Source organism: Ranitomeya imitator, chromosome 8, assembly GCF_032444005.1.
Source record: "Ranitomeya imitator isolate aRanImi1 chromosome 8, aRanImi1.pri, whole genome shotgun sequence".
Taxonomy (NCBI): domain Eukaryota; kingdom Metazoa; phylum Chordata; class Amphibia; order Anura; family Dendrobatidae; genus Ranitomeya; species Ranitomeya imitator.
Genome location: NC_091289.1, coordinates 45358381 through 45382849, shown reverse-complemented (window position 1 = coordinate 45382849; position 24469 = coordinate 45358381). Strand labels below are relative to the sequence as shown.

Sequence of the window (24469 nt, the reverse complement as noted above, 5' to 3'; positions counted from 1 at the left end):
GCGCCTTATTACTTTGGTGGTGCGTTAGTGATAGATTATCATCATATTATGGTGTCAAATGGAAATTTGTTTTTTTTTTTTTTTTCAATACATCCACAAAAGGCAAAGGTACATTTGCAGTTCTGCGGCTGTCATGGTACAACTTGGAGGTTGTAATGTACTGATGATGTGTGAAGCCCTATTTGCATGCATGTTAAAGGCCTCCATACACATTAGACTAAAATCGTCCAATATCGACATTCTAATGTATGGGAGACAGGTGATGTCAGGGGAGAGAAGGATTGGGCCTGTCGAATTCCAGCGGCTGACCTGTTTGTTCTCCAGGAGATACGATGATGCCAAGATGAGTCTAGCAGTGGGTCACTCATGGAGAACACAGGAGCGCTCGACCAAGTTGACCGCTCCAATCCATGGTGGAGATGGCTATCGGCTATGAGATCGTTCAGTCTACAGCTATCTAAGCAGAATGGAGGCCTATACAGAGAGAGTTTTATAAGGGTTTCACGGCTCATAATATAATGGGTGATGCCCATTGCAATTTAACAGGCTGCAATGGATCAGTGGGGGTCCGCAGTCTGTGTGGCTTCAGCTGTGGTGAAACCATAAGGCTAGGCGTGTTCTGACTGAGCCCTAGTATTTGGTTCTTGTATCTTCATACGCATCAGGCAAAAACATTATAAAAAATTCTTTCTGCAACAGGAACATTTTTTTAAAACGTATTCTGTGATGGCAACTAAAGCACCAGGGTTTTGGTTCATTTCAGGACATCTTGGTACCAGAAGCTCTTGAATTTGATAACTGGGTGGCAGAAGGCACGTCTTCCGATTGTCCCATCACTGCTGTGGTTCCAAAGTGGAGCGCCCTGACCACGGTGGATATGAGCCACAACCAGATCCCTTCTATAGATGATTCAGTGGTAAGCATTCCCAGGCGTGCACTGAGCTTTTATACTTCTATATATATATCCAGTTTTGTGGGTTTAATTGTTTGCTTTCTTTGCAGAAACTGACTCCACAAGTCGAATTTCTGGCGTTGAGTCATAACCACATATGCTCGATAGAGAATTTACAGGTAAGGGGTCTCATACCATACGCACATATCCAGCAAACCGCCAATCAAAACTGATTTACATGGGCAAAATTAAAAATATGTGCCTCTAAACCCCATTGGCGTCCTCCTCCTAGGCCAACAATTTACTCAATCCATTAAGCCATGGGAATTGCACAAGTTTACACAAACTTGTCCCCTAGTCAAAGGTTAGGGGATATCTTGCTAATTACTGAACGTCTGACTGCTGGGACCAACAGGATCAAGGCTTTAAAACCCTGAGGATGAGGCTCTGTAGCCCCTTCCTAAATGGATCGGGGGCGCGTGCGCACGCTCGCTCCTTGTCTGCTGAGCTCAGTGCATTTCTGCTTCATTTAGGATGGGGCTGTCGAGACCCTTTCTCGTTCTTCTAAACCCCGATCTCGGAATCACTGGAGGACCCGGCGGTCTAACCTCCAGCGAGATTAGTACGTTTTTCCCTTACCTTATGAAGAGGGGATAATTGTTCTTTTTGGGGGGTGGAGGATAATCTTTTAACATTCAGATTACAGAAACGGATTTTTCTAACAATAAATTAACGTCTAATATTTTCTTCCCTCTTTATTTAGTACTTGTACAACTTGGTTCACTTGGATCTTTCCTATAACAAACTTTCCCTACTGGAAGGAGTTCACTCAAAGATCGGCAACATTAAAACACTTAACTTATCTGGAAACCTTCTTGAGAGCCTCAGAGGACTAAATAAGTTGTATTCTCTCGTCAATTTAGATCTCGGCAACAACAAAGTCTCGCAGGTACGCAAACACGTCGCAATCCACTTTGTAACATAATTGTCATATAATGACACTAGAAACCCCAATCATGCACATAAACCAGCATTCCTACATTGTCAGTGCTCACAACGGAGGGGTGGAGTGATGACTCCAGTGCAATGTGCACATATTAACGTTGTGGTTAACCCTCTTCCCTTGAAGCGCTGGGGTTCCTCGTACAAATTCCCTCAAGGGTAACGTGCAAAGGGTTTATATGTTCTCAAAAACAAGAGAAATCCAGCTCAACAAACTTGTGAATAAACTTCTTTCTTCACCAAAAGTGTCTCAGCGGAGGGTAAATAATGTGTTTCAGGTGGCTACGCACCCTTATTCATGCGTTTCAGGTGGCTACGCACCCTTATTCATGTGTTTCAGGTGGCTATGCACCCTTAATCATGTGTTTCAGGTGGCTATGCACCCTTAGTCATGTGTTTCAGGTGGCTACGCACCCTTAGTCATGTGTTTCAGGTGGCTATGCACCCTTAATCATGTGTTTCAGGTGGCTACGCACCCTTATTCATGCGTTTCAGGTGGCTACGCACCCTTAATCATGAATCTTCATGATTACATAGTTACATAGTTATTAAGGTTGAAGGAAGACTATATGTCCATCTAGTTCAACCCATAGCCTAACCTAGCATGCCCTAACATGTTGATCCAGAGGAAGGCAAAAAAAACCCATGTGGCAAAGAGTAAGCTCCACATTGGGGAAAAAAATTCCTTCCCGACTCCACATACGGCAATCAGACTAGTTCCCTGGATCAACGCCCTATCAAGGAATCTAGTGTATATACCCTGTAACATTATACTTTTCCAGAAAGGTATCCAGTCCCCTCTTAAATTTAAGTAATGAATCACTCATTACAACATCATACGGCAGAGAGTTCCATAGTCTCACTGCTCTTACAGTAAAGAATCCGCGTCTGTTATTATGCTTAAACCTTTTTTCCTCCAACCGCAGAGGATGTCCCCTTGTCCCTGTTTCAGGTCTATGATTAAAAAGATCATCAGAAAGGTCTTTGTACTGTCCCCTCATATATTTATACATTAACATAAGATCACCCCTTAGTCTTCGTTTTTCCAAACTAAATAGCCCCAAGTGTAATAACCTATCTTGGTATTGCAGACCCCCCAGTCCTCTAATAACCTTGGTCGCTCTTCTCTGCACCCGCTCCAGTTCAGCTATGTCTTTCTTAAACACCGGAGACCAGAACTGTGCACAGTATTCTAAGTGTGGTCGAACTAGTGACTTGTATAGAGGTAAAATTATGTTCTCCTCATGAGCATCTATGCCTCTTTTAATGCATCCCATTATTTTATTTGCCTTTGTAGCAGCTGCCTGACACTGGCCACTGAATTTAAGTTTGTCATCCACCCATACACCCAGGTCTTTTTCATTGACGGTTTTGCCCAGAGTTTTAGAATTAAGCACATAATTATACATCTTATTACTTCTACCCAAGTGCATGACCTTACATTTATCCCCATTAAAGCTCATTTGCCATTTATCAGCCCAAGCTTCTAGTTTACATAAATCATCCTGTAATATAAAATTGTCATCTGCAAATATTGAAATTCTACTCTGAATGCCCCCTACAAGGTCATTAATAAATATGTTAAAAAGAAGAGGGCCCAATACTGACCTCTGTGGTACCCCACTGCTAACCGCTACCCAGTCCGAGTGTGCTCCATTAATTACCACCCTTTGTTTCCTATTCCTGAGCCAGCTCTCCACCCACTTGCACATATTTTCCCCTATCCCCATTATTCTCATTTTATGTATCAACCTTTTGTGTGGCACCGTATCAAAAGCTTTTGAAAAGTCCATATACACTACATCCACTGGGTTCCCTTGGTCCAATCCGGAACTTACCTCTTCATAGAAACTGATCAAATTAGTCTGACATGAACGGTCCCTAGTAAACCCGTGCTGATACTGGGTCATGAGGTTATTCCTCTTCAGATACTCCAGTATAGCATCCCTTAGAATGCCCTCCAGGATTTTACCCACAGTAGAGGTTAAGCTTACTGGCCTATAATTTCCGAGTTCAGTTTTTGTTCCCTTTTTGAATATTGGCACCACATTTGCTATACGCCAGTCCTGTGGCACAGACCCTGTTATTATGGAGTCTTTAAAGATTAAAAATAATGGTCTATCAATGACTGTACTTAATTCCTGCAGTACTCGAGGGTGTATCCCATCCGGGCCCGGAGATTTGTCAATTTTAGTGATTTTTAGACGCCGCCGCACTTCCTGCTGGGTTAAGCAGGTGACATTTAATTGGGAATTTTTATCACTAGACATTTTGTCTGCCATGGGATTTTCTTGTGTAAATACTGATGAAAAAAAGTCATTTAGCATATTGGCTTTTTCCTCATCCTCATCCACAATTTCACCCAGACTATTTTTAAGGGCGCTTAGCCACCTGAAACGCGTCGGTCGCATGTACTTTAGCTATCAACGCTGGTGTTGGAGAAGACTTCGATTGGTAAATATTAATGCACCTTCAGTAAACACATATTTTATAAAGGTTTTGAGAATAAAGGTTTTGTCATGAGTTCTTCCTTACAAATCTTTTAATACTTACAAATAACAGATAGAGAGAGAGAGATCTGATAAATTGCTAAGTGACTCTCATCACCAGCACTGATTTACAGCACGCATAGAAACGTTGGCTTTGCTGAGATCTTTCCGCTTGTATCTGTAGTGACCACTATTCCCTATGGAGATATCGTTTTTTCACGTGGTCACTCAGACTTCATTGGCCTTCCACCTCCATCTTTTGAAAACTCTCGTCCTAGCATCTCTGAAGCCATCTCCACGTGACATTTCATACAAATAAATGGAGATTATCTTAATATCGAAACCAGAAAACCTTTACTTTTCATATATATATATATATGTGTGTATGTGTGTGTGTATATATATATAATTTTTTTTTTTTTTTTTTTTTTTAGATTGATGAAATAAAAAATCTAGGAAGCCTTCCGTGCTTGGAGACCGTCAATCTGACCGACAACCCTGTTACCATTGTCCCTGATTACCGGACCAAAGTTCTTGCACAGTTTGGTGATCGCGCCGCTGAGGTAAGCCCCTACTTGGATGTGTTTTATGTGAGTTGTCACATTTTAGTTTTGGGCACTTAACTTTCTGATAAATTTTATTCTGTGTTTTTGATAAAGGGATGAACAGATTGTGATAATGCTGTGTTTTATCTGTAGTTTTCTTTTTCTTAAGGTACCGTTACACTAAACGATTTACCAACAATCACAACCAGCGATACGACCTGGCCGTGATCGTGGTAAGTTGTTGTGTGGTCGCTGGGGAGCTGTCACACAGACAGCTCTCTCCAGCGACCAACGATCAGGGGAACGACTTCGGCATAGTTGAAACTGTCTTCAACGATGCCGAAGTCCCCGGGTAACCAGGGTAAACATCGGGTTACTAAGCGCAGGGCCGCGCTTAGTAACCAGATGTTTACCCTGGTTACCATTGTAAATGTAAAAAAAACAAAACACTACATACTTACATTCCGGTGTCTGTCACGTCCCCCGGCGTCAGCTTCCCTGTACTGTGTAAGCGCCGGCCGTAAAGCAGAGCGGTGACGTCACCGCTGTGCTCTGCTTTACGGCCGGCCGGCACTGACACAGTGCAGGGAAGCTGACGCCGGGGGACGCGACAGACACCGGAATGTAAGTATGTAGTGTGTTTTTTTTTTTTGTTTGTTTGTTTTTGTTTTTTTTTTTTGTTTTCTTTTTACATCGGGTTACTAAGCGCGGCCCTGCACTTAGTAACCCGATATTTACCCTGGTTACCAGTGAAGACATCGCTGGATCGGCGTCACGCACGCCGATCCAGCGATGACAGCGGGTGATCAGCAACCAAGTAAAGGTCCTGATCATTCCCCAGCGACCAACGATCTCCCAGCAGGGGCCTGATCGTTGGTCGCTGTCACGCATAACGATTTCGTTGCTACGTCACAAAAAGCAACGATATCGTTAACGAAATCGTTGTGTGACGGTACCTTTATTTTCAACCTTCGTCATGCAGGATGAATACAATGTTATTTTTATAGCACGGGTCATTATAATTGTTTCACACAGTTTAATTGATTTAACACTTTACTTAAATATGTGTGTTATCTCCCCTCCTCATCCCTTCCTCCTTACCAATCCCCCCCCAAAATGCTCATTGAAACCACATATAGGGGTATGTAGATGTCAGAAAAAAAACCAAGATTGATTTTGTATGAAAATGAAAGGTCTCGGGGCACCCTTCGACAAGCGCTAAGGATATGGTTACGCCGCCTCAATTTGCAAACTGAGCTCTTGGCCACGCCAAGGGTGCACCGAAGTCCCACATTTGCAAACAAAAAAAGTTTTTTTGTTTGCAAATGGTAAGAGATTTTTTTTTTTTTAACATTTTGGGGTGACCGACTCCCTTTAATCCCTTTTGTATGATGCACTTTGGTGCTCCTGCATTGACGTTATGTCTGTCATTTTATCATATGGCTTAGTAGGAAATGGCATGGCACTTTTAAAAAAAATAAAATAAAAAATTTCCCTTGTAAAAATGTTGCAATTCTAGCGCTGGATATAAGTATCCTAATATTCACATTTGTCCGCTGATGGGTTATAGATACACTTTTACTTTCAAGACTTTCCAAAAAGCCACTCTGGAAGATTTAGGGCTCGTGCACATGACCGATTTTCTCATATGAGTGCTATACATGGTTTTCAGGGGCGAGCGGTTTTAAAGGATTATTCCCATTTAAGCAGTTTATCATCTATCCACCTAATAGGCGACCGTTTGCTATCCCACCACTGGGAACCACCACGACCACGAGGATGGGGTAATGAAGTGGACTGATGGTCGTACATGACTGACACTGCTGCACTTACTTTCTATTGGGCTGTCGGCGGTAGCCAAGCGCTGGCTGTACTCCACCATCTTCAGCGATCTGACTCGACACGTACAGTATTATTATTCAGTTTTGTTTTTTTTTCTTTTTGTAGGTTTGTTTAGATAACACCAGTACAACGGAAAAGGAGCTGGATACTGTGGAAGTGTTAAAAGCAATCCAGAAAGCAAAGGAAGCAAAAAATAAATTGAATAATGCTGATAAAAAGGTATAAAGGGGATTTTAGATCTTCTGAAATAATTCCCTTAGTATTAAAGTGTATTATTTTTTCTTATTTATTTTTTTACATAGTGAACATCAGTACACTGGCAGCAATGTGCGCCTTACTTTCTCTATCGCCTTTCATTGGGGGACACAGGAACCATGGGTGTATGCTGCTGCCACTAGGAGGCTGACACTATGCAAATAAAGAAGTTAGCTCCTCCTCTGCAGTGTACACCCTACCGACAGGAAGTAGGATATTCAGTTTAGCTTAGTGTCAGTAGGAGGTGGACACGGGTCTTTCATTAGACCCTTATCTACCTCAATGTGCGTCGTTTCTTTTCAGATTTTCTGGAGGGATACAGGGTGAACAGTCACACCTGTAGTCCCACAATACGGACTATGAGTACGGCGTGTACTGCCACCCCGTATCCTCATAGATCACCCACCAGGACCAAGATCCTAGCACACAAGCGTGCTTAGAAGTCCGGTCCTGGCTCCGTCCCCCACCCACTCGCCCACCAGAGCCTGTCGGTTGGAGGAGACGAAGACGTCCATCAGCTCCCTGGACGTCTGATATTTTCCCACAGAATGAGGTTAGTAAGGACGGCGTGGGATTTTTTAGGTGAGTATTCCAAAGTACCTCTGGGTCCTTCATCAGTTCCAGGGTAGTCATTTGGGGGTCCCTTGGGATTTTTTCCAGGCTGTATTGACCTGGTTGACATTTTCTCATGGGGCGGGGGTCGTCGCCCCATTAGCGTGGCAGCCGCGCTCTTCTTGGCCTTACAGGCGGCCACGCTGCCTTTTTCCCCCGCACTGTGCTCTGTCCCGATGCGGCGGCCGTGCGGCAGCCTCTGCCTTTTTTCCCCCTGCGGCTGCACTGTTTCTGTCCTGGCGCGGCGGCCTTATGGTAGCCGCGCCGATTTCCTTGCGGCCGCACTATTCTTTTCTGACACGGCGTGGCCGCCTCGCTGGCAGCCGCGCCGCTTTCTCCTGCGGCCGCACCGCTTTCTTCTGGTGCGGCGGCTTTGCAGGCACCGCCGCCGCTTCCTCCTACGGCCGCACTGTGCCCTTTTACCACGGCACGGCGGCCTTGCAGGAAACCGCGCCGCTTCACCCGCCGCCGCGGCCCTTCCCGGCGGCCGCCGGCCTTAAATTTAGGCCCCGGCTTCTTCCGGGGCCTACTTCCGGCGCTGCGTCTCCTCCCACTTCCTTTCCCTCGGGCGGGCTTTTCTCCCGCCCGACTATTATCGGCAAGCTCCGCCCACCGCCGCCATCTTGGTGCTCCTGGCCTGGCGGTTAAGCCCCGCCCACCACTCCCAGGCAGCCACAGATGCTTATTTCAGTGCCAGGAACGTTTTTCTTTGCACATCCTAAGAGTGCAAATTCCTGGCATCCTCGCATCTCCCCACTGCTGTTCTTCAGACCTGCAGCAAGTTTCGGACAAGAGTGCCCCAGATGTGTCTGCCTGTTCTCCTAGGGGCTATCGTTCCTGAGGAGCATCTTCAAGGCCGTGCAACCTTCCATCTGGATCCCGCAGTGTCTGCCGTGAGTACCTTTGCACCGCAGTTTGTCTCAATCCCCGGTCCCCTAGTCTTCTGACATTTACCTCAGGGGCCCGTTCGGTCTAATTTTAAGGAAGGTCACTCCCGACCTCCTACTTTTTCCTGTGCCTTAGTGAAACACTTTCAGGGTGCGTCTTGTAACCGCAAGCTTCCCTCAGACAGGCCTGCAGCAACCCACATTATGTTCACCACCCAAGACCCCCCCTGCTGCTCCGCCTCAGAGCGAAGTCCCCACCCCAGGCTGGGCCTCCCCTCTGTCTCTATCAATAGCGGATCTCACACGGGTGTCCCAGACCCTTGTGTCCGTGCTCGATCGGTTGCCCCTGCAGACTTCCGCAGTAGCCAGCGGGTCGCAAGAAGCTCCGTCCGAGTCTTCCAATACAGGCCGTGAAAGATCCAGACAGGAACGCTGGTCTGAGTTCTCTCCTTCGGTCCATCTCGCCCCACGGTCCTTCTCTGTGGTCGACTTCCCCCTGATCCTAAAGCCCCCCCCCCCCCCGAGTAAGGCGAGGTTTTTCTCCGATGCGCCTTCGGAGGATAATTTGGGGCCGGAGTCTAACCAAATCATAACATGAGGGATATGGTTCAAGGCCTCATTGGAGCGTCCAATCTGACCTGTGGCATCAAAGATTCCTCGACGGAACCCGCAGATCAGGCGGTTTCATTTAGACGGTCTAAATTACCTCCCAAGGGATTCGCTCCTCATCCTGAATCGAGGAGCTTCTGGCCAGAGAAAGAGCGAATTCGACCAGACGTTCTCACAGAGACAAGCGTCTTGGAGTCTCATATCTCTTTCCTCCGGACCTCATCGCCAACCGGAATGAGAGGCGTTAGAGAACGACCTCTCCCTCTGTGGATCCGCCGCTGCTAGACTTGCCACCAACACAGTCTTCACGCTGTCCGGTGGGGAGACTGACAGATTCCATCGATAGGATCATGGAATCCTTCGTGAATTCGACTTTTGAAGCTGCCGCATCATCTCTATGCCCGGCTTTCGCTTCCACTTGGGTTTCGAAGTCTGTATCCGAAGGGGCTAAACAACTCCGTTGGGGCATTCAGGCCGGAGCTCCACCAGACTGGATGGCGGAAGTTTCCACCCAGATTACTCACGCCGGGGAATAATTTGTTCCCTGGACGTCGCGTCTTCTGCCGCACAGGCGCCCAGTGATGTTGTTGCCAGCCGTCACTCTGTTTGGCTCGAGTCATCAAAGAAGTCCCTTACGGGCCTGCCTTTTTCAAGGATCACGTCTTTTCGGTTCCAAGCTGGACCAAATTACTAAGGAAGCCACTGGCGGCACCAGTTCTCTTCCTAGGCGGCAACTTCGGTCCTTTCGGCTTTTCTCGTCGCTTTGCAGCATCAGATTCCTTTTTCGCAACAGCAGAGGCCTCAGGCACGTTAAGAGAAGAAGGTATTCTTCGACTCACTCCTTCCTGGCGTTCCCTCTACTTCTAAGGTGGATTCTCCAGGTCCAGGACTGGAAGTTCCACCTAGGCATGACCCACGACTAGACTCCAGCCCATTTCCCAGGCTGGGCAGCCGTCTCCTGTTCCTCAGGGACGTCTGGGTCTCCTCAGTAGAGGACGCATGGGCCAGGGAAGTTGTATCCTCTGGATACAAAATAGATTCATTTCACGGCCCTGGGATCGTTTTCTTTGAATCCCAACCTCCAAGAGACCCCGCTCTAGTCCCGGGTTTCTTTACAGCCATTGTTTCCCTCCTTAAATCCGGGGTAATCGTTCCCGTCCCAGAACAGGAACGGTTCAAATCTCTTTGTACTGAAAGAGGACTACACGGTTCGTCCCAGTCCGGATCTCAAATTGCTTAACAGGAAGTCTCGTCTTGAAACACTTCAGGATGATATTCCCTCATTCAGTAATCGCTTCCATGGAGGCTCAGGAATTTCGGTTTCAGGCTCCCGAAAGTCTATCAATCTTCCCCGACGCTCTAGCCGTTGCGGGTGGCTCGTCAATAGGAAGAAGTTCCGTCTTGTTCGGCGCCTCGTATCTCTGGGCATGTTCTTTGTCACTTGTCTGACCAGAGTCTTTCTTCCCGAAGACACGATTTCCCTCCTTTGTCGGGAAGTTCGCTTGCTCCAGGGTTCTCGGCTCCCCTCCTTTCCGATGGGCCATGAAGGTCCTAAGGAGGTTGGTTGCAACATCGGAAGCAATTTTCCCTTCGCCCGTTTCATTCAAGACTTCTTCAGCAGGCTATTCTATCACAGGGGGACACGTCTGTCTTCTCCCTGCATCGTCCGATCCGGCTTTCTCCCGGGTCAAACGGTTCCTCGACTGGTGGCCGAGGTCACTTCTCTTATCCCAGAGCAGATCCTTCACAGCATATCCTTTCTTCCAGTTCCCTGGCAGGTGGTGACGACGGACGCCAGCCTGCTCGGCGGAGGCGTGGGGCTTTGTCACCTGTTCTTTTCAGGGTTGTTGGTCGGCGCAGGAGTCCTCTCTACCGATCAATGTCCTCGAGTTCCGGATCATCTTTCTGTCTTTCACTGGATAAGGATTCTCAGCAGCCTGCCAATTCGAATCCAGACAGACAATGACACAGCAGTGGCATATGTCAACCTCCAGGGGTGGACTCTGAGTTCTCTGGCCTCTGCCGAGATCCCAGGATCCTCCTCTGGACAAAGGCTACGGTCCTGGTGAGATCCGCAGCGCATGTCCCCGGCGTGGACTATTAGGCCGCCGACTTCCTCGGCTGCGAGGGCCTCGCGGCAGGGGAATGGTCCTTACTTCAGGAGGTCTCCTACCTGATTGCTCTTCGATGGGGGACTCCAGAGGTGGACCTCACGGCGTCCCGATTGAACAGGAATGTCCCTCGGGTCGTCCCAAGGTCCCGCGATTATCTCGCAGTGGTGTTTACTCTTTGGCCATTCCTTGGTCGCAGTTCGTGCTCCCCTATCGGTTCCCACCCCTTCCCTTGCTTTCCAAGCTGTCGAAAAAGAAGGGGTGCCGGGCATTCTGATCGTCCCGGATTGGCCCAGGAGGTCTTGGTTTGCGGACATCGTCAATCTTCTCGCGGACGCCCCTGGTGCCTTCCAGACAGACCCGATCTGCTGTCCCACGGTCCGATCTGCCACCCGAATTATCAGTCGCTCAGTTTAACGGCGTGGTTGTGGACACCACAGTTCTAAGAGTGTCCGGCCTTTCGGCCCGGATGAGTCACACTATAATCCAGGCTAGGAAGCCTTCGTCTTCCAGGATCTACTATCGTACCTGGAAGGCTTACTTTCGTTGGTGCAAGTCCAACCGCTTTTCACCTATGTCTTTTTCCCTGCCTTCCATTTGGTTTTCCTTCAGGCAGGACTGGATTCGGGCTTCACTCTTAGTTCCCTAAAGGACCAGGTTCCTGCGCTCTTCTTCCCTTTGAGAAGATGTTATCTTCTCAGCCGCAGGTTAAGACCTTCCTTCAAGGAGTAGCCCATTCTGTCTCTCCGTACAGGGCCTCTGTGGATTCATGGGATCTAAAGGTTGTGCTGGTCGTTCTTGGGGGTTCCCCCCTCTGAGCCTCTCAGGGAGTTTTCCATGTCAGTTCTATCTGGGAAGGTGGCTTTTCTCAGGTCCATCACTTCGATCCGCCGCATTTTCAAATTGGCAGCCATTTCTTGCCGATCTCCTTTCTTGATTTTCCACCAGGACAAGGTGGTCCCAGGCCTCCGCCTTCCTTCCTTCACAAGGTGGTTTTCACCTTTCCACCTCAACAAGGACACCGTTCTACCTTCCTTTTGTCCAGTTCCGATTCAGCCTCTGGAGCAATCGTTGAACAGGCTGGACCTCGTCAGGGCAGTGAGGATCTCCCTTGCTAGCACGGCTGCTTTCCGAAAGCTGGATTCTCTTTTCGCCATCCCTGATGGTGCGTGTGAACGCCTGCCAGATTCCAAGGCGACTATTGCTTGCTGGATCAGGATTCCAAGGCGACTATTGCTTGCTGGATCAGAACGGCAATTTTGGAAGCTTACCGGGTCAAGAACAGAGTGCCCCTCCAGAGAGAAAGGCTCACTCTACCCGGGCAGTCGGCGCTTCCTGTGCGGTACGTCACAGGGCTTTCACCGACGGCTTCGCAAAGCGGCAACCTGGTCTTCCATCCACACGTTTCGCTGAACTTTACAAGGTCCATACCTATGCTTCGGCGGACGCCAGCCTGGGCAGAAGGATCCTGCAGGCGGCAGTGGTGAGTCCTCGGACCTAATGAAAGTCTGTTTTTCCCACCCCAGGGACTGCTTTGGGACGTCCCATGGTTCCTGTGTCCCCCAATGAAAGGCGATAGAGAAAACAGGATTTTTGGTTGCTTACCGTAAAATCTGTTTCTCGGAGCCTTCATTGGGGGACACAGCTCCCTCCCAAGTTGAACAGCTTTGTTTACTGTTTACGTTTGCGTTCTTTGAACACTCTTTGAGTGTTTGAAACTGTTAATCTGTGGAGCGCCATGGAATTTGTTGGCGCTATATATAAAGTTTATTATTATTGTTATATTATTCTTTCTCCTTTACACGTTGCTTCTCCTACTGCTTTCTCACTAACTGAATATCCTACTTCCTGTCGGTGGGGTGTACACTGCAGAGGAGGAGCTAACTTTTTTATTTGCATAGTGTCAGCCTCCTAGTGGCAGCAGCATACACCCATGGTTCCTGTGTCCCCCAATGAAGGCTCCGAGAAACAGATTTTACGGTAAGCAACCAAAAATCCTGTTTTTTACATTTCTTGTTACACAAGTGAAGTTTTCCCAACTTGTGTATTTTAATAAGATGTTACAAAATCGAGAGGGAGAGTCCTGAAAAGATATCCCTGGCAGCGGAAGAAAATAAAAAAAAATTTTAATAGGAGAGGTTGATGATGTATAATTTTTATGATTGTAGATGAGTCTAATGGCAGTGATTGACTGAGAAGAATGGGAAACTTGTACTTGATCGATTTTATTCAGTGGTAAAATTGCTGCTATGTTATGATGGGTATGTATGGGCCTCACTAAGTGAGGGGGCCAGGGCCCGACTGAGTGAGGGGGGCCAGGGCCCGACTAAGTGAGGGGGGCCAGTGCCCGACTAAGTGAGGGGGGCCAGTGCCCGACTGAGTGAGGGGGGCCAGGGCCCTACTTAAGTCAGGGGGCCAGGGCTTGTGGCATGGGAGGATTCACACATCTGACTATGCCCTGAGTCAGGGCTGTTGAGTTCGGCTCTGGAGACCCATGGCCAGGTCTGTGTGAATGCAGCCTCATAAAAACTTTTATTCCACACGACAGATTTCTTAGAATCCCACTTCCCTCTGTTATTCCTCCTGGAAGTGTATAAAATTGACAACTGGATGCTGCTATTTGCAACACTGCTGGCTGTGATCAGACACTGTCGATGTGTAGACACATGTCGGGCACAGTTCATCAAGTGTGCTGGTTTGTACGACTGTCTTTATAAACAATGCACTGGAGTAAAAAGGCGCAAAATGCACCAAATTTATTAAATTATGTATATTTTAAGTCATAATTTATATAATTTCTTTGGCATAAATTAGATTGGATTTGTCAGCAATGCCCCTACTGGCAAAGCCCTTCTCACTAGGGGAAAAAAAAAAAAACATTTTGCTTGGACTCATGTATAAATGGCAGAAGTATCAAAATTGTTGCAATTTTTTTTTTACACCACAATTTTTGTGAACCCTAGTGACGAGCGACCGTTCTGGGATAAGGTGTTATCTGCGAAGCAAGAGTCTTCGGCGTGCTCGAATAATATTTTCAAGTTCCCACGGCTGCTTGTTTTGCAGCTGTTCGATAGATGCAGGAATTGCCTATATGTTAGCCAATCCGTGCATGTGTTGCGTCTGTTAGACAACCGTGAAACATGCAGCCGCGGGGACTCGAAACATATCATTCAAGCATGACGAAGACACTCCGCACCCGAGCATGCTCAGATAACACCTTATTCCAGCACGTTCGCTCATCGCTAGTGAACACTGATGAATTGGCCCCCAAAAATCCCAATATAATTTTTCGGGGAAATACAAGTGTCTATTAATACAGTCACATCAGTCGAACCAACAAGTCCTTTTTAAAGGGGTATTCCCATATCAATCTTTCATGGTGTGCTGTGTTTCTGTAACTCATATAGAAGTGAACGAGAGTTCCAGAAGCAGGGTGGTGGTTTCCGTACCTCCTCTGGCCATCGCACGTAGACTGGTATAGGAATACACCTTTACTGGGTTCCATATCTGCTTTCGAGTTCGATATGTCCGTTTCGCCCTGAACTCGCCAAATCAGAATTGCCCCACAGCAAACCCTCATTGGTCCCGACGTGGACAGCCCTTTGTAGAGTCTTAAGCCTTTTTATCCTCCTGTATATCTATACGTGAATGTATCCACCAGACTGAGATTGTCAAGTGCGAATCCTGTTACCGCGTCCGAATTCTTATGTATCCGATCTCTCCTGTCGTTTTAATGTTGTAATATGTTCTGTACATTGACAGTATTAGAGAAATAAAAAAAATCTGTGAAGTATGATGTATGAGTTTCCATTTGGAAAGTTTTGTTCTTTTGTCGATTAATTATTAATATTGAGTACAAAAGTATATTCTGTTTGGACCCGATCCTGTTTCATACCTGCAACCGCCAATGAGAAATCATTATCAGGGACCATTTTTATGTAGCGCCCTTCATTTAGTCATCAGCTGGATGAATAAGAAACCAGTCCTCATGGCGCTATGTACGGCACTGATGGGATAGCTTTGTTTCGGTTTTTGCATTTTTTTTTTTTTTTTTTCTTCTGGTAGCGCCTGCCTTTACTAGTATCACTGCTCTTTTATGCTATAAAGGTAAACCCTGTAAAGAAAAAAAAAATCCAAATGCAAAAATGTACCCCAAAATGATACTAATGTAAACTACAAGTCGCCACGCAGAAAGCAAGATCAAACACCGCTCCAATGGTGGAAAAATAAAAAGAGCATGGGTCTCAGAAAATAGCCAAATTTATTCAGGATTTATTTTAAGCCACTGAAACAATACAAATAAAATCTCTACAAGTTTGGTATCGCTGTAATGGTACTAACCAGGAGAATCATGTTATCAGGTAATTTATACCAACGCCCTAAAAAACTATGACGGGGTTGTGTATTTTCACCACTTCACGTAGTCCCCATGTTCTCTCCGTTATGTGGTAAAGTGGTGTCATTCAGGGGTACGACTCATCCAGTAAAAAACAAACCCTTTTATGATGATGTTAAAGGTTACTCTCAAGATTGAATGTTCATGGGATCGGTGATGTCTTTCCAATCATTGGGTGACCGGCCACCAGAAATTCCAAGAATCCGGATTTGGAAGAAAAGAAGAGCCCCCGATGAATGGAGTGTAGGTCGATCATGTGCAAATCTGCTCCATTCATTAATAACGGCCTCGCCGGAGATTGCTGAGCACTGCGCTCTGCTGATCTTCCCTACTCCCATGAGGATGAATGATCGACCTCCGCTCCGTTCCGCCCAGGCTCTTCTGAGTATAGGAGTTGTCCAGGATGCTCTGATCTTTGATATTAGACAGCCTGCCACTAGTCAAAGTAAGATAACCACAACTGGGGTCCGGGGTTCAAATCCCACCATGGTCAACATCTGCAAGGAGTTTGTATGTTCTCCCCGTGTTTGTGTGGGTTTCCTCCATGTTCTCCGGTTTCTTCCCACACTCCAAAGACATACTGATAGGGAATCTAGATTGTGAGCCCCAATGGGGACAGCGATGATAGTGTCTATAAAGCGCTGTGGAATTAATGGCACTATATAAGCGAGTAAATTAAATAAAAATAAAATAAACAGTATGCTGCCAATACAATCAAGCACACAAAGTAATCACTGAAAAACCTATAAATCAATATGTATAAATTACAGAAAATGACCTGTTTTATGTTCACTTGTTCTCTCTTCGATTCTTGCACTGCGACAATGTTTCTATATTGATAACAAATAAAAAATACAGAATTCTAAAAAAAATTTGCCTTGATTTTACCAGGGGTGACCTCATGTTGCCTCAGTGGCTTTCCATGAAATCAGTCAGTGTGTTATAATGGAATTTAATTGTGAATCCACAGCAAACAAGAAGTGGCGGGAGTTCTTAACACCCGTGTACTGTGCTGCCGATGATGACAGCGCTATAAAATGGGTGGATGCTGACTGCGGAGTGTTCCACATTGCATGGTATCCAGCCCACCACTCATTTTACATTTTAACTTCTAAAAGGGGACCTGTCACCAGGTCAAAAGTGTCCATGTTTTGCTTCCATTTTATTCCAACTTCTTCTCCGATTATTCCATATTTATTACTTGTAGTTTGTGTTTTTTTAAAATCCACCATATGGTTCCAGAGGTATAGGCCGCCTTATTTGGTGCTAAATGTTGTTGTCTTTATCAAGGAGGCGTGGCTCATGTGGTGCTCCCAGGGGCCGTGACTCATGCGGGGCTCCCAGGGGGCATGGTTCATGTGGGGCTCCCTGGGGGCGTGAATCATGCATGGTTCCCTGGGGGCGTGACTCGTGCAAGGCTCCCTGGGGGCATGACTCATGCGGGGCTCCCTGGGGGTGTGACTCATGCGGGGCTCCCTGGGGGGCGTGACTCATGCAGTGCTCCCTGGGGGTGTGACTCATGCGGGGCTCCCTGGGGGCGTGACTCATGCAGGGTTCCCTGGGGGCATGACTCATGCGGGGTTCCCTGGGGGCATGACTCATGCGGGGCTCCCTGGGGGCGTGACTCATGCAGGGTTCCCTGGGGGCGTGACTCATGCAGGGTTCCCTGGGGGCGTGACTCATGCGAGGCTCCCTGGGGGTGGGGCTCCCTGGGGGCGTGACTCATGCGGGGCTCTCTGGGGGCGTGTCTTATAACTGCTCTATATAATTACCCTATAAACCACACCCTCTTAGTAAAGACCATACAAATTTGCATGAAATATAAAAGCACACATCTATGGAACCACGTGGCGGAGTTAAAAAAAAATAAAAAAATAAAAAATAAAAAAAGTAATAATCAGAGGATCAGCGGGAATAAAATACGGGCTAAAACTGGCTACTTTTGGCCTGGTGACCAGCTCTCTTTAGCTGGCATTTAGGGACAGTATTCTACTGATGAAGTTTCTTAAGGGGTCTTCTTGCTATCCGGTATCTATACATCGGACACATTTTTTCTGTAAGAAGAGAAGATCCAGACCCTGGCTCTGTGCTCCGGTCATGCCTGTTAGCAGGTTCTGCCAGCTGAATGCATGTGTTATTCCACTGATGTGCAGTCCAGCTAGTGACAGCCGTAGTCCTTCCTGTGATTGTTGTCTTGCTAAGTGTTGCCTGTTCTCCTGCTTATTTCATGCTCTCTTGTATCCCTTTATTTGTCAGATGAGTGAGGACGTCCGGCTCACATCTGCCAGCTCTTCTTTTCCTGTAAACGCTTCCTCTTCACCTCTCTCTCGGCCTGTTATCTCCAGTCAAGGTAATCATGTATGTATCTCTTGGCTCTGCCAATTGCCCTTCTATGAGTACTATTAAAGGGAACTGTCACGTTGTGCATGCAGTGCTAGCTAATATCTCTAGGCAAGATGGGCTAAAGCCATCCCGGGTTACACAGGGTAGGGGAGAGCTTGCTGATCACTGGGACCGGCAGTGCGGAAACTGGTGGTCTACAAAGCCCTGTGGTGAATGCTACTGAGGGGCACCAGCTCAATCTCCGCTTCATTCATTGTCTCGTGGTGTGCATGCTCATCCTCCACTCCATGCCAGAAAAAAACCTCCATTCCAAACATGACTCTAGAGCCCTGATCTCATGACTCCCATTGGTTTGCACCACACGGATCAGCGAGTCCCTATTTTGTGGATAGGTGATAATTTGTGATGAGCGAATGTGCTCAGTTAAGGTGTTATCTGAGCATGCTCGGGTGCTCTCCTAGTGTCTTCTGCATGCTCGAAACATATGTTAAAGTCCCCGTGGCTCCATGTGCCGTGGCAGTTCGACATCCGCAACTCATTAAGTGATTGCCTAACAAACAGGTTAGCACACGAGCATGCTTGGATAACGTCTTATCCGAGCACGTTCGCTCATCACTAGTGACAATGTACTATTTTAATGGATCCCTAATCTTTTGACTCTTAGGAGTCCAGTGGGCGGTCTTGACGTATATTTCAGTTTAAACAGTATTTGAAGGAAGACTGTCGGTCACTACGTAGGATCTCCTGCTGACATCACCCAGAGAAGGCAGAGGTGGTTTTTTTACCGCCTTTCCCTTTTTTACCACTGCATACACAGCACTAAACTAGCACTAGATATACAGGAAACATCATCAGCTCTTCCTCCTCCGGCCCCAGCGGTCATGCGATTGCGGCGTCTAGCTAAGGTGCTGCTTGGTTCTAAGACGCACAGGCAGTTCTGCTATGAAGCCAGGAGGAGGATTTTCCACTTTAACTGGGGCTACTGTACCAGTTGCTTTTTTTCCACCCGATTTCTTCCTGTATTTACTGTAAATGTTGAAATGCCCCCCAATGGTTTTATATGAATTTATGTGGGTCTCAATAAGTGAAACAAATGTAACATAAGATAAATACTTGTGCTTGGCATCGGCTTCAGATGTAGAGAGAAGTATGCCGCTTTACGTGCTGGAGAATCCATAACTTGGTAAGTAAAAAAAAAAAAAGCCTTTGGGTCAATGAAGTGCTACACCGTAAAAGTGTCACAGCTTTGGATCTCTGTGAAACGCTTTGTAACCCACCTTCCTTCCACTTTTATATTGGTGGTGTTAACAGGACTGTGTGACAGTCACTGGTAAAGTGCTGGAGGGGAGATATGTGTCAATGCACTTAATGGCTTCAGTGATGTGAAACCCAGAGTATTTTCCTCCAGCACACTGAGTGCCGTAAGGGGTTAAGCTAATTTTCATAATGGGCTGGCTTTTATGTGAACATCCATAGAGCGGGTGGGAGGATGTCCACCTTATCTCCACCCCAGGGTGTGGTCTGGGGCTTAAATAGCTTGGCTCCAGAGGCAGTCTTTGTTCAGAAGGACTGGAGGGAGGACCTCCAGTGGTTTGTGTCCTGAGGAGGAAAAGACAACCTGTGTTGCTCCAGAGCGGGCTGCTACCCGTAAACGTATGGACTATGTACATCATTTTGCTTTCTTTGATGTTTTCCTGTTTCTGCCTGAAACTGTGTTTTACTTCCCCTTTTTGTTGGTTTATGTCGCCATATAATAAACCAAGCGAAGATTTAAAGAGACAGTGTTCCCGTTTTTCAGTATTTATTGTTGTTTTTTTTACGGTTTAATGAATTTTTAATATCTTAAATAAAATAAAAACCAATCTGCTAAAATCGTAAATCCTAAAGATTATTATAATATTCGCACACTTGCATAGATTGAAGACTAAAGGGCTAAGGGATCTGGACCAAAAATGACACCTTTACTCCGTCCTAAGCCAGCCCCCTTCTCTGTCCATGCATCGGACATGACAAACGCAAGGAGGCTTAGCTGTTGAAAGAAGATAATCAGCCGCCACATACGCAGCACCGATGACTTACCGGCACAGGAAGCTCCCACCCAGGTCACTTCTGAGGCCAATGGTTAAAGATCAGGGCACATTTTGTAATAAAAGTATCTTAGTAAGTACTATATGTTTAATTAAAGAATACATTTTAAGGATTTTTTTTTTTTTCAAAACTGAATTTATTTTTGTTTTGGTGGTAGGCAGGAGGGTAAGAAGAGGCAACGTTTATCATGCCGTTGACAAGAGATTTTTGGGGGGATATATCCAAAACTACTTTTGTAGTTAAGTAATAAAAATTAAATTTGAAGGAATTTTTTTTTTTGCTTTTAGAAAAGTTGATCTGATACAATTCATGTAAAGTAAAATAAAATACAGACTCTCCCTGCTCCTGTGCCACCTTCCTGCTCGGGCCTCCGTGTTTTGGCCATAGCCGAGATGTCATGGCATCTGAAAAAGAAGCAAAAATGTTGTGTTTTCTCACCCCATAATGACCAACCGGGGGCGAACAGTCCTAAGTAACAAGTCTCCAACTAAACTGCACACATTACTAAGCCCATGAATGAATCGGCCCAACACCTGGACTGACGGAGGGTAACAGAGAAAATCGGGCCTGGAAGGGAAGGACACTCCCGTTACCAAACGTGTCTATCGGCTCATAAAAATCGAGTCCTGGAAACAGGAATTAACTAAACCTATAGCAAAGTATATTTTGCTAGGTATATCCAGCTTTCCTGCTCTTTCTGGATGACGTGTATATTTCCTGGAGCCGAGTATACATGTCAGAAGAATCTTGGGAAACCCAATCTACAGCCACTTGACTGTCACTATCTCACACAACCCATATGGTTTTATGACCTTAGCCATAATTCTATCCCTGGCCATAACCCTATTGTTCATCCTGATTCTAGCCCTAAGGCCGGGAACACACATGCGAGAAACACGTCCGTGTCTCACATGTGAAACCCAAGCTCTGGCGCCGGCACTTGGGAGCGGAGCGTGCGGCTCCATGTGTTCCTATGCGGCCGCACGCTCCGCTCTGGAGTGCCGGCGCCAGAGCTTGGGTTTCACATGCGAGACACGGACGTGTTTCTCGCATGTGAGATCCCGGCCCTAAACCATCCTCTAGCTCTAGTTAGAGATAGAACTGACTTGTCATTCTTACACTTTCTGAGTAATGAATGAAGATCGTATATCCAATCGTGCAGTGCATGATCCTGAGAAATGACAGAAGGGCGAGTCTAGCACTTTATCCTCTTCCTTCTCAGGATCGGTGGGGCCAAGAGAAGGCCATTCCCGAAGATTGGATACACCATCAATTTGCCACATCCCTTTGAAATGCGTCAAACATGTCCTACTTTGAGGATAAGACACAGGTTTGGTGTCTTCAGGTCCATACAAGCAAGAAAACTGGAACTACTAGAAAGTTTAGTTTCTAAACATTGAAGTAGTCCAAGTCTTGGTCTTCAGTATTTTTGATCTTTAGGGCTCTAATCCCAAGAACCCAATGCTGATCAAGCATCTTGGTCCATTTATAACCATGAGATTTTTTTTTTTTTTTAAAGAGAATCTGTCAGCAGTTTTTTTGCTATTTAGTCTGAGAGCAGCAGGAAGGTGGTACAGACACCCTGATTCCATCAATGCGTCACTCACTGAGCTGTTAAAACACTTTTTTTTTTTTATCAACAGGAGATTATCACTAGTGGACTAGGCTTCTCGTGACTCCTGGTCCAGCCACACCCCCACCACTGATTGGCCGCTGTCAGTTTAATCTACACAGCTGCCAATCAGGCGTGTGGGCGGGGTTATACACAGCTCAGCATTCAGAGCTCTGCTTGATCTGCAGCAGAGAAAACTGTGATTCTATCACAACTGCCTCACCCAGTAAACTAAGTGATACATCCCTGGAATCAGGGTCTCTGCCCCTACATTATGCAGCTGCCAGATTACATAGCAAAAACACGACGACCGATTACCCTTTTAAGTAATTTCTTGAATTTCTGTTTACTGTCATGAGCTAAATTTACTGCATTATTTTCAGGTCACTTTTCGTCCATGAACTAATGACTCTGACAAGTCTGTTATAGTCAGCAGTACATCTGGCCTTTCCATGCAATGTTTTGATAGGAAATTTCCCATGACAGATACTCATTTCCAGCACATAGATACATAACCTCAGGTTCCCCTGATCCTTAAAGTAGACGCTGCCTGGATTGACTATTCAATCCGAAAAGAAGTACAAAAGTTATGATCACTGCCGTTAACTAAACAGACTGTTCTCTGCAGTCTTCAAGACCCAGGTAAGGAAGGCTGAAATCCGACCATGACTGAACAAGACACAGAAGGTAAAACGTCAAGCCCGGGCCAAGAAATGTCTGAAGATAGATTTTTCAAACGTTTTATGGACTGATGAGATTAGTGAGTCTTGACGGACCAGACGGATGGGCCCCAAGCTAGATCGGTAATCGATACAGACCTCCACTTCGACTCAAAGACCAGCAAGGTGGAGGTGGGCTACTACTATGGGCTGGGGTTATAAAAGAAGAACTGGTTGGACCTTTTTAGATTGAAGATGGACTCGAAATCAACTCCCAAACCTTTCTGACGATTTCTAGAAGACGCTTTCTTCAAGCAGTGGTACAGGAAAAAGTCGGCAAATGTCAAGAAAACAATGATATTTTTACGCAGGACAAAAGCTCCATCGCGGCATCCAAGTCTCCACTTCTCGGCTGCCAGTAAAATCCCTAAAGACAAAATAGCGACATGGCCTCTTCCTCATCGGACCTAAACCCTAGTGAGAACTTGTGGGCCCTTCTCAAAATGGGGGAATTACAGTGAAGAAAAACGGTTAATTGCTACGATATTGGGGCGCGATCACAAAACGATCAAAAGTTTTATTGCAAATAGTTAACAGGGTTGTAAAAAACCTGTTGATCAGTGTCTGAAGGCTGTGCTTGGTGGTGCCCAAAAAGTTGACAGTCAACAGATTAAGAAACTAACTCCATGTTTGGAGCTTATGACGGTTATTGATAACAAGGGAGGGTATATTGGTGACTGATATTTTTGGAGGAAACTTTATTTTTGTAAATTTTGAGTAATTTAGTTATTATTCTCACTTTAACAGATGAAAATAACGAAGATGGGAAAAATTCACGTTTCATTTAGTGACCCTATAATTCTGCAAACGGCTGATCTCCTAAGACAAAACCTCACTTTTACTTTCTTAAATACTCGGCTTTATTAACCCTTTGGACTGGCCGGCAGCGCTGTGGTTGTTCAATAATAAAGTGAATCATGAAATATACTGAGCGCCTGATAATTGTGTGCACGGTGTATAACGCCCAGCATTATCTTCTCACGTGACTGAGATTGGGCAGAAGATGCCATCAGTGACAGTGCACTCTGTTCCTTATATAATAGAGCACTTTGCTGTCCTACAAATGGAAAGGAATGACTGCCTGTAAATATATCACCATTTTCCTATATCTGTTTGGTGTCTAGGATGTGATTCTTACAAGTGATTGATCGTTTTGTGTTTCTTTGTTAGACAAGTCCTCAATCGGCAAATTCTCCAGTAGCTTGACACACATTGACCGCCCAAGTTCCCAGCAAAAATGCGGAGCTCAGCATTCCTTACATGATGGGGGACAAAGCACAGAGGTGATATTCCGGACACAGTCCATCTTACTAGCAAAGCTACAATACACTTTTCACAACATTTTATTTATTTTTTTAACTTTGTCTTATATGTGCATGTCACATGGGAAAAAGTCACAATCGCCCTACTCCTAGCAGTGCACTTTTATGTCTAGGCTTCTGCGCTCTGCATATCTTGGTTATGTGGGTGGGTGCAATCACCATGTGGCTTCCGGCTTTTCTCCTATCTTTCAGTTGCTTTGCATTCTAATCAAATGTCCTAATCACTGGTATTTTTTATGTATTCTAAAGCTGGCAGTACAGGTTAGACTAATGTTGGCCATTCCAACCAATTTGGTGGAACTTGCTCTCTGACAGCAGATGAGACAGAGAGAGAGAGGTTAGGCAGTTGGTTTTCAGCATGCCCGATCGTTTTGTTCACATGCCACAATAATCTATAGCAGCGGCTTATACCCCTGTCCCTATTGACCGAGTCGGCATACGTAAGGAGCCTCTACAGAGAGAGCTGTTGGCTAAACAAGCTTTTGGACGACAGGTATCTAAATTGTATGGCCAGCTTTAGTAATGAAGTACGCTGCATATTCCTCTTTCCAGTCTTCTGCTCCAGTTTGGGATTTGTGCCTCTAAAATGACCAACCACACACAGGAGATATATATATATATATATATATATATATATATATATATATATATATATATATATATATATATATATATATATATATATATATATATATATATATATATATATATACAGTTAGGTCCATATATATTTGGACAGAGACAA

At 45.9% G+C, this 24469-nt stretch overlaps 1 protein-coding gene across 5 annotated transcripts in view; it reads left to right on the top strand.

Annotated features, from left to right (window-relative positions):
- NISCH (nischarin) overlaps positions 1 to 24469 on the top strand; it is an 85539-nt gene that overhangs the window by 20596 nt on the left and 40474 nt on the right. For 2 of the 5 annotated variants that reach the window (XM_069736839.1, XM_069736840.1), the window contains exons 8-14: positions 764 to 916; positions 1003 to 1071; positions 1656 to 1841; positions 4818 to 4946; positions 6876 to 6989; positions 17897 to 17990; positions 23573 to 23685. In XM_069736839.1, coding sequence (XP_069592940.1) covers positions 764 to 916; positions 1003 to 1071; positions 1656 to 1841; positions 4818 to 4946; positions 6876 to 6989; positions 17897 to 17990; positions 23573 to 23685 — 858 coding nt within the window. Of the gene's footprint in view, positions 1 to 763; positions 917 to 1002; positions 1072 to 1655; positions 1842 to 4817; positions 4947 to 6875; positions 6990 to 17896; positions 17999 to 23572; positions 23686 to 24469 lie in introns of all 5 variants that reach the window. The other 3 variants (XR_011315020.1, XR_011315021.1, XR_011315019.1) reach the window with 2 other exon arrangements.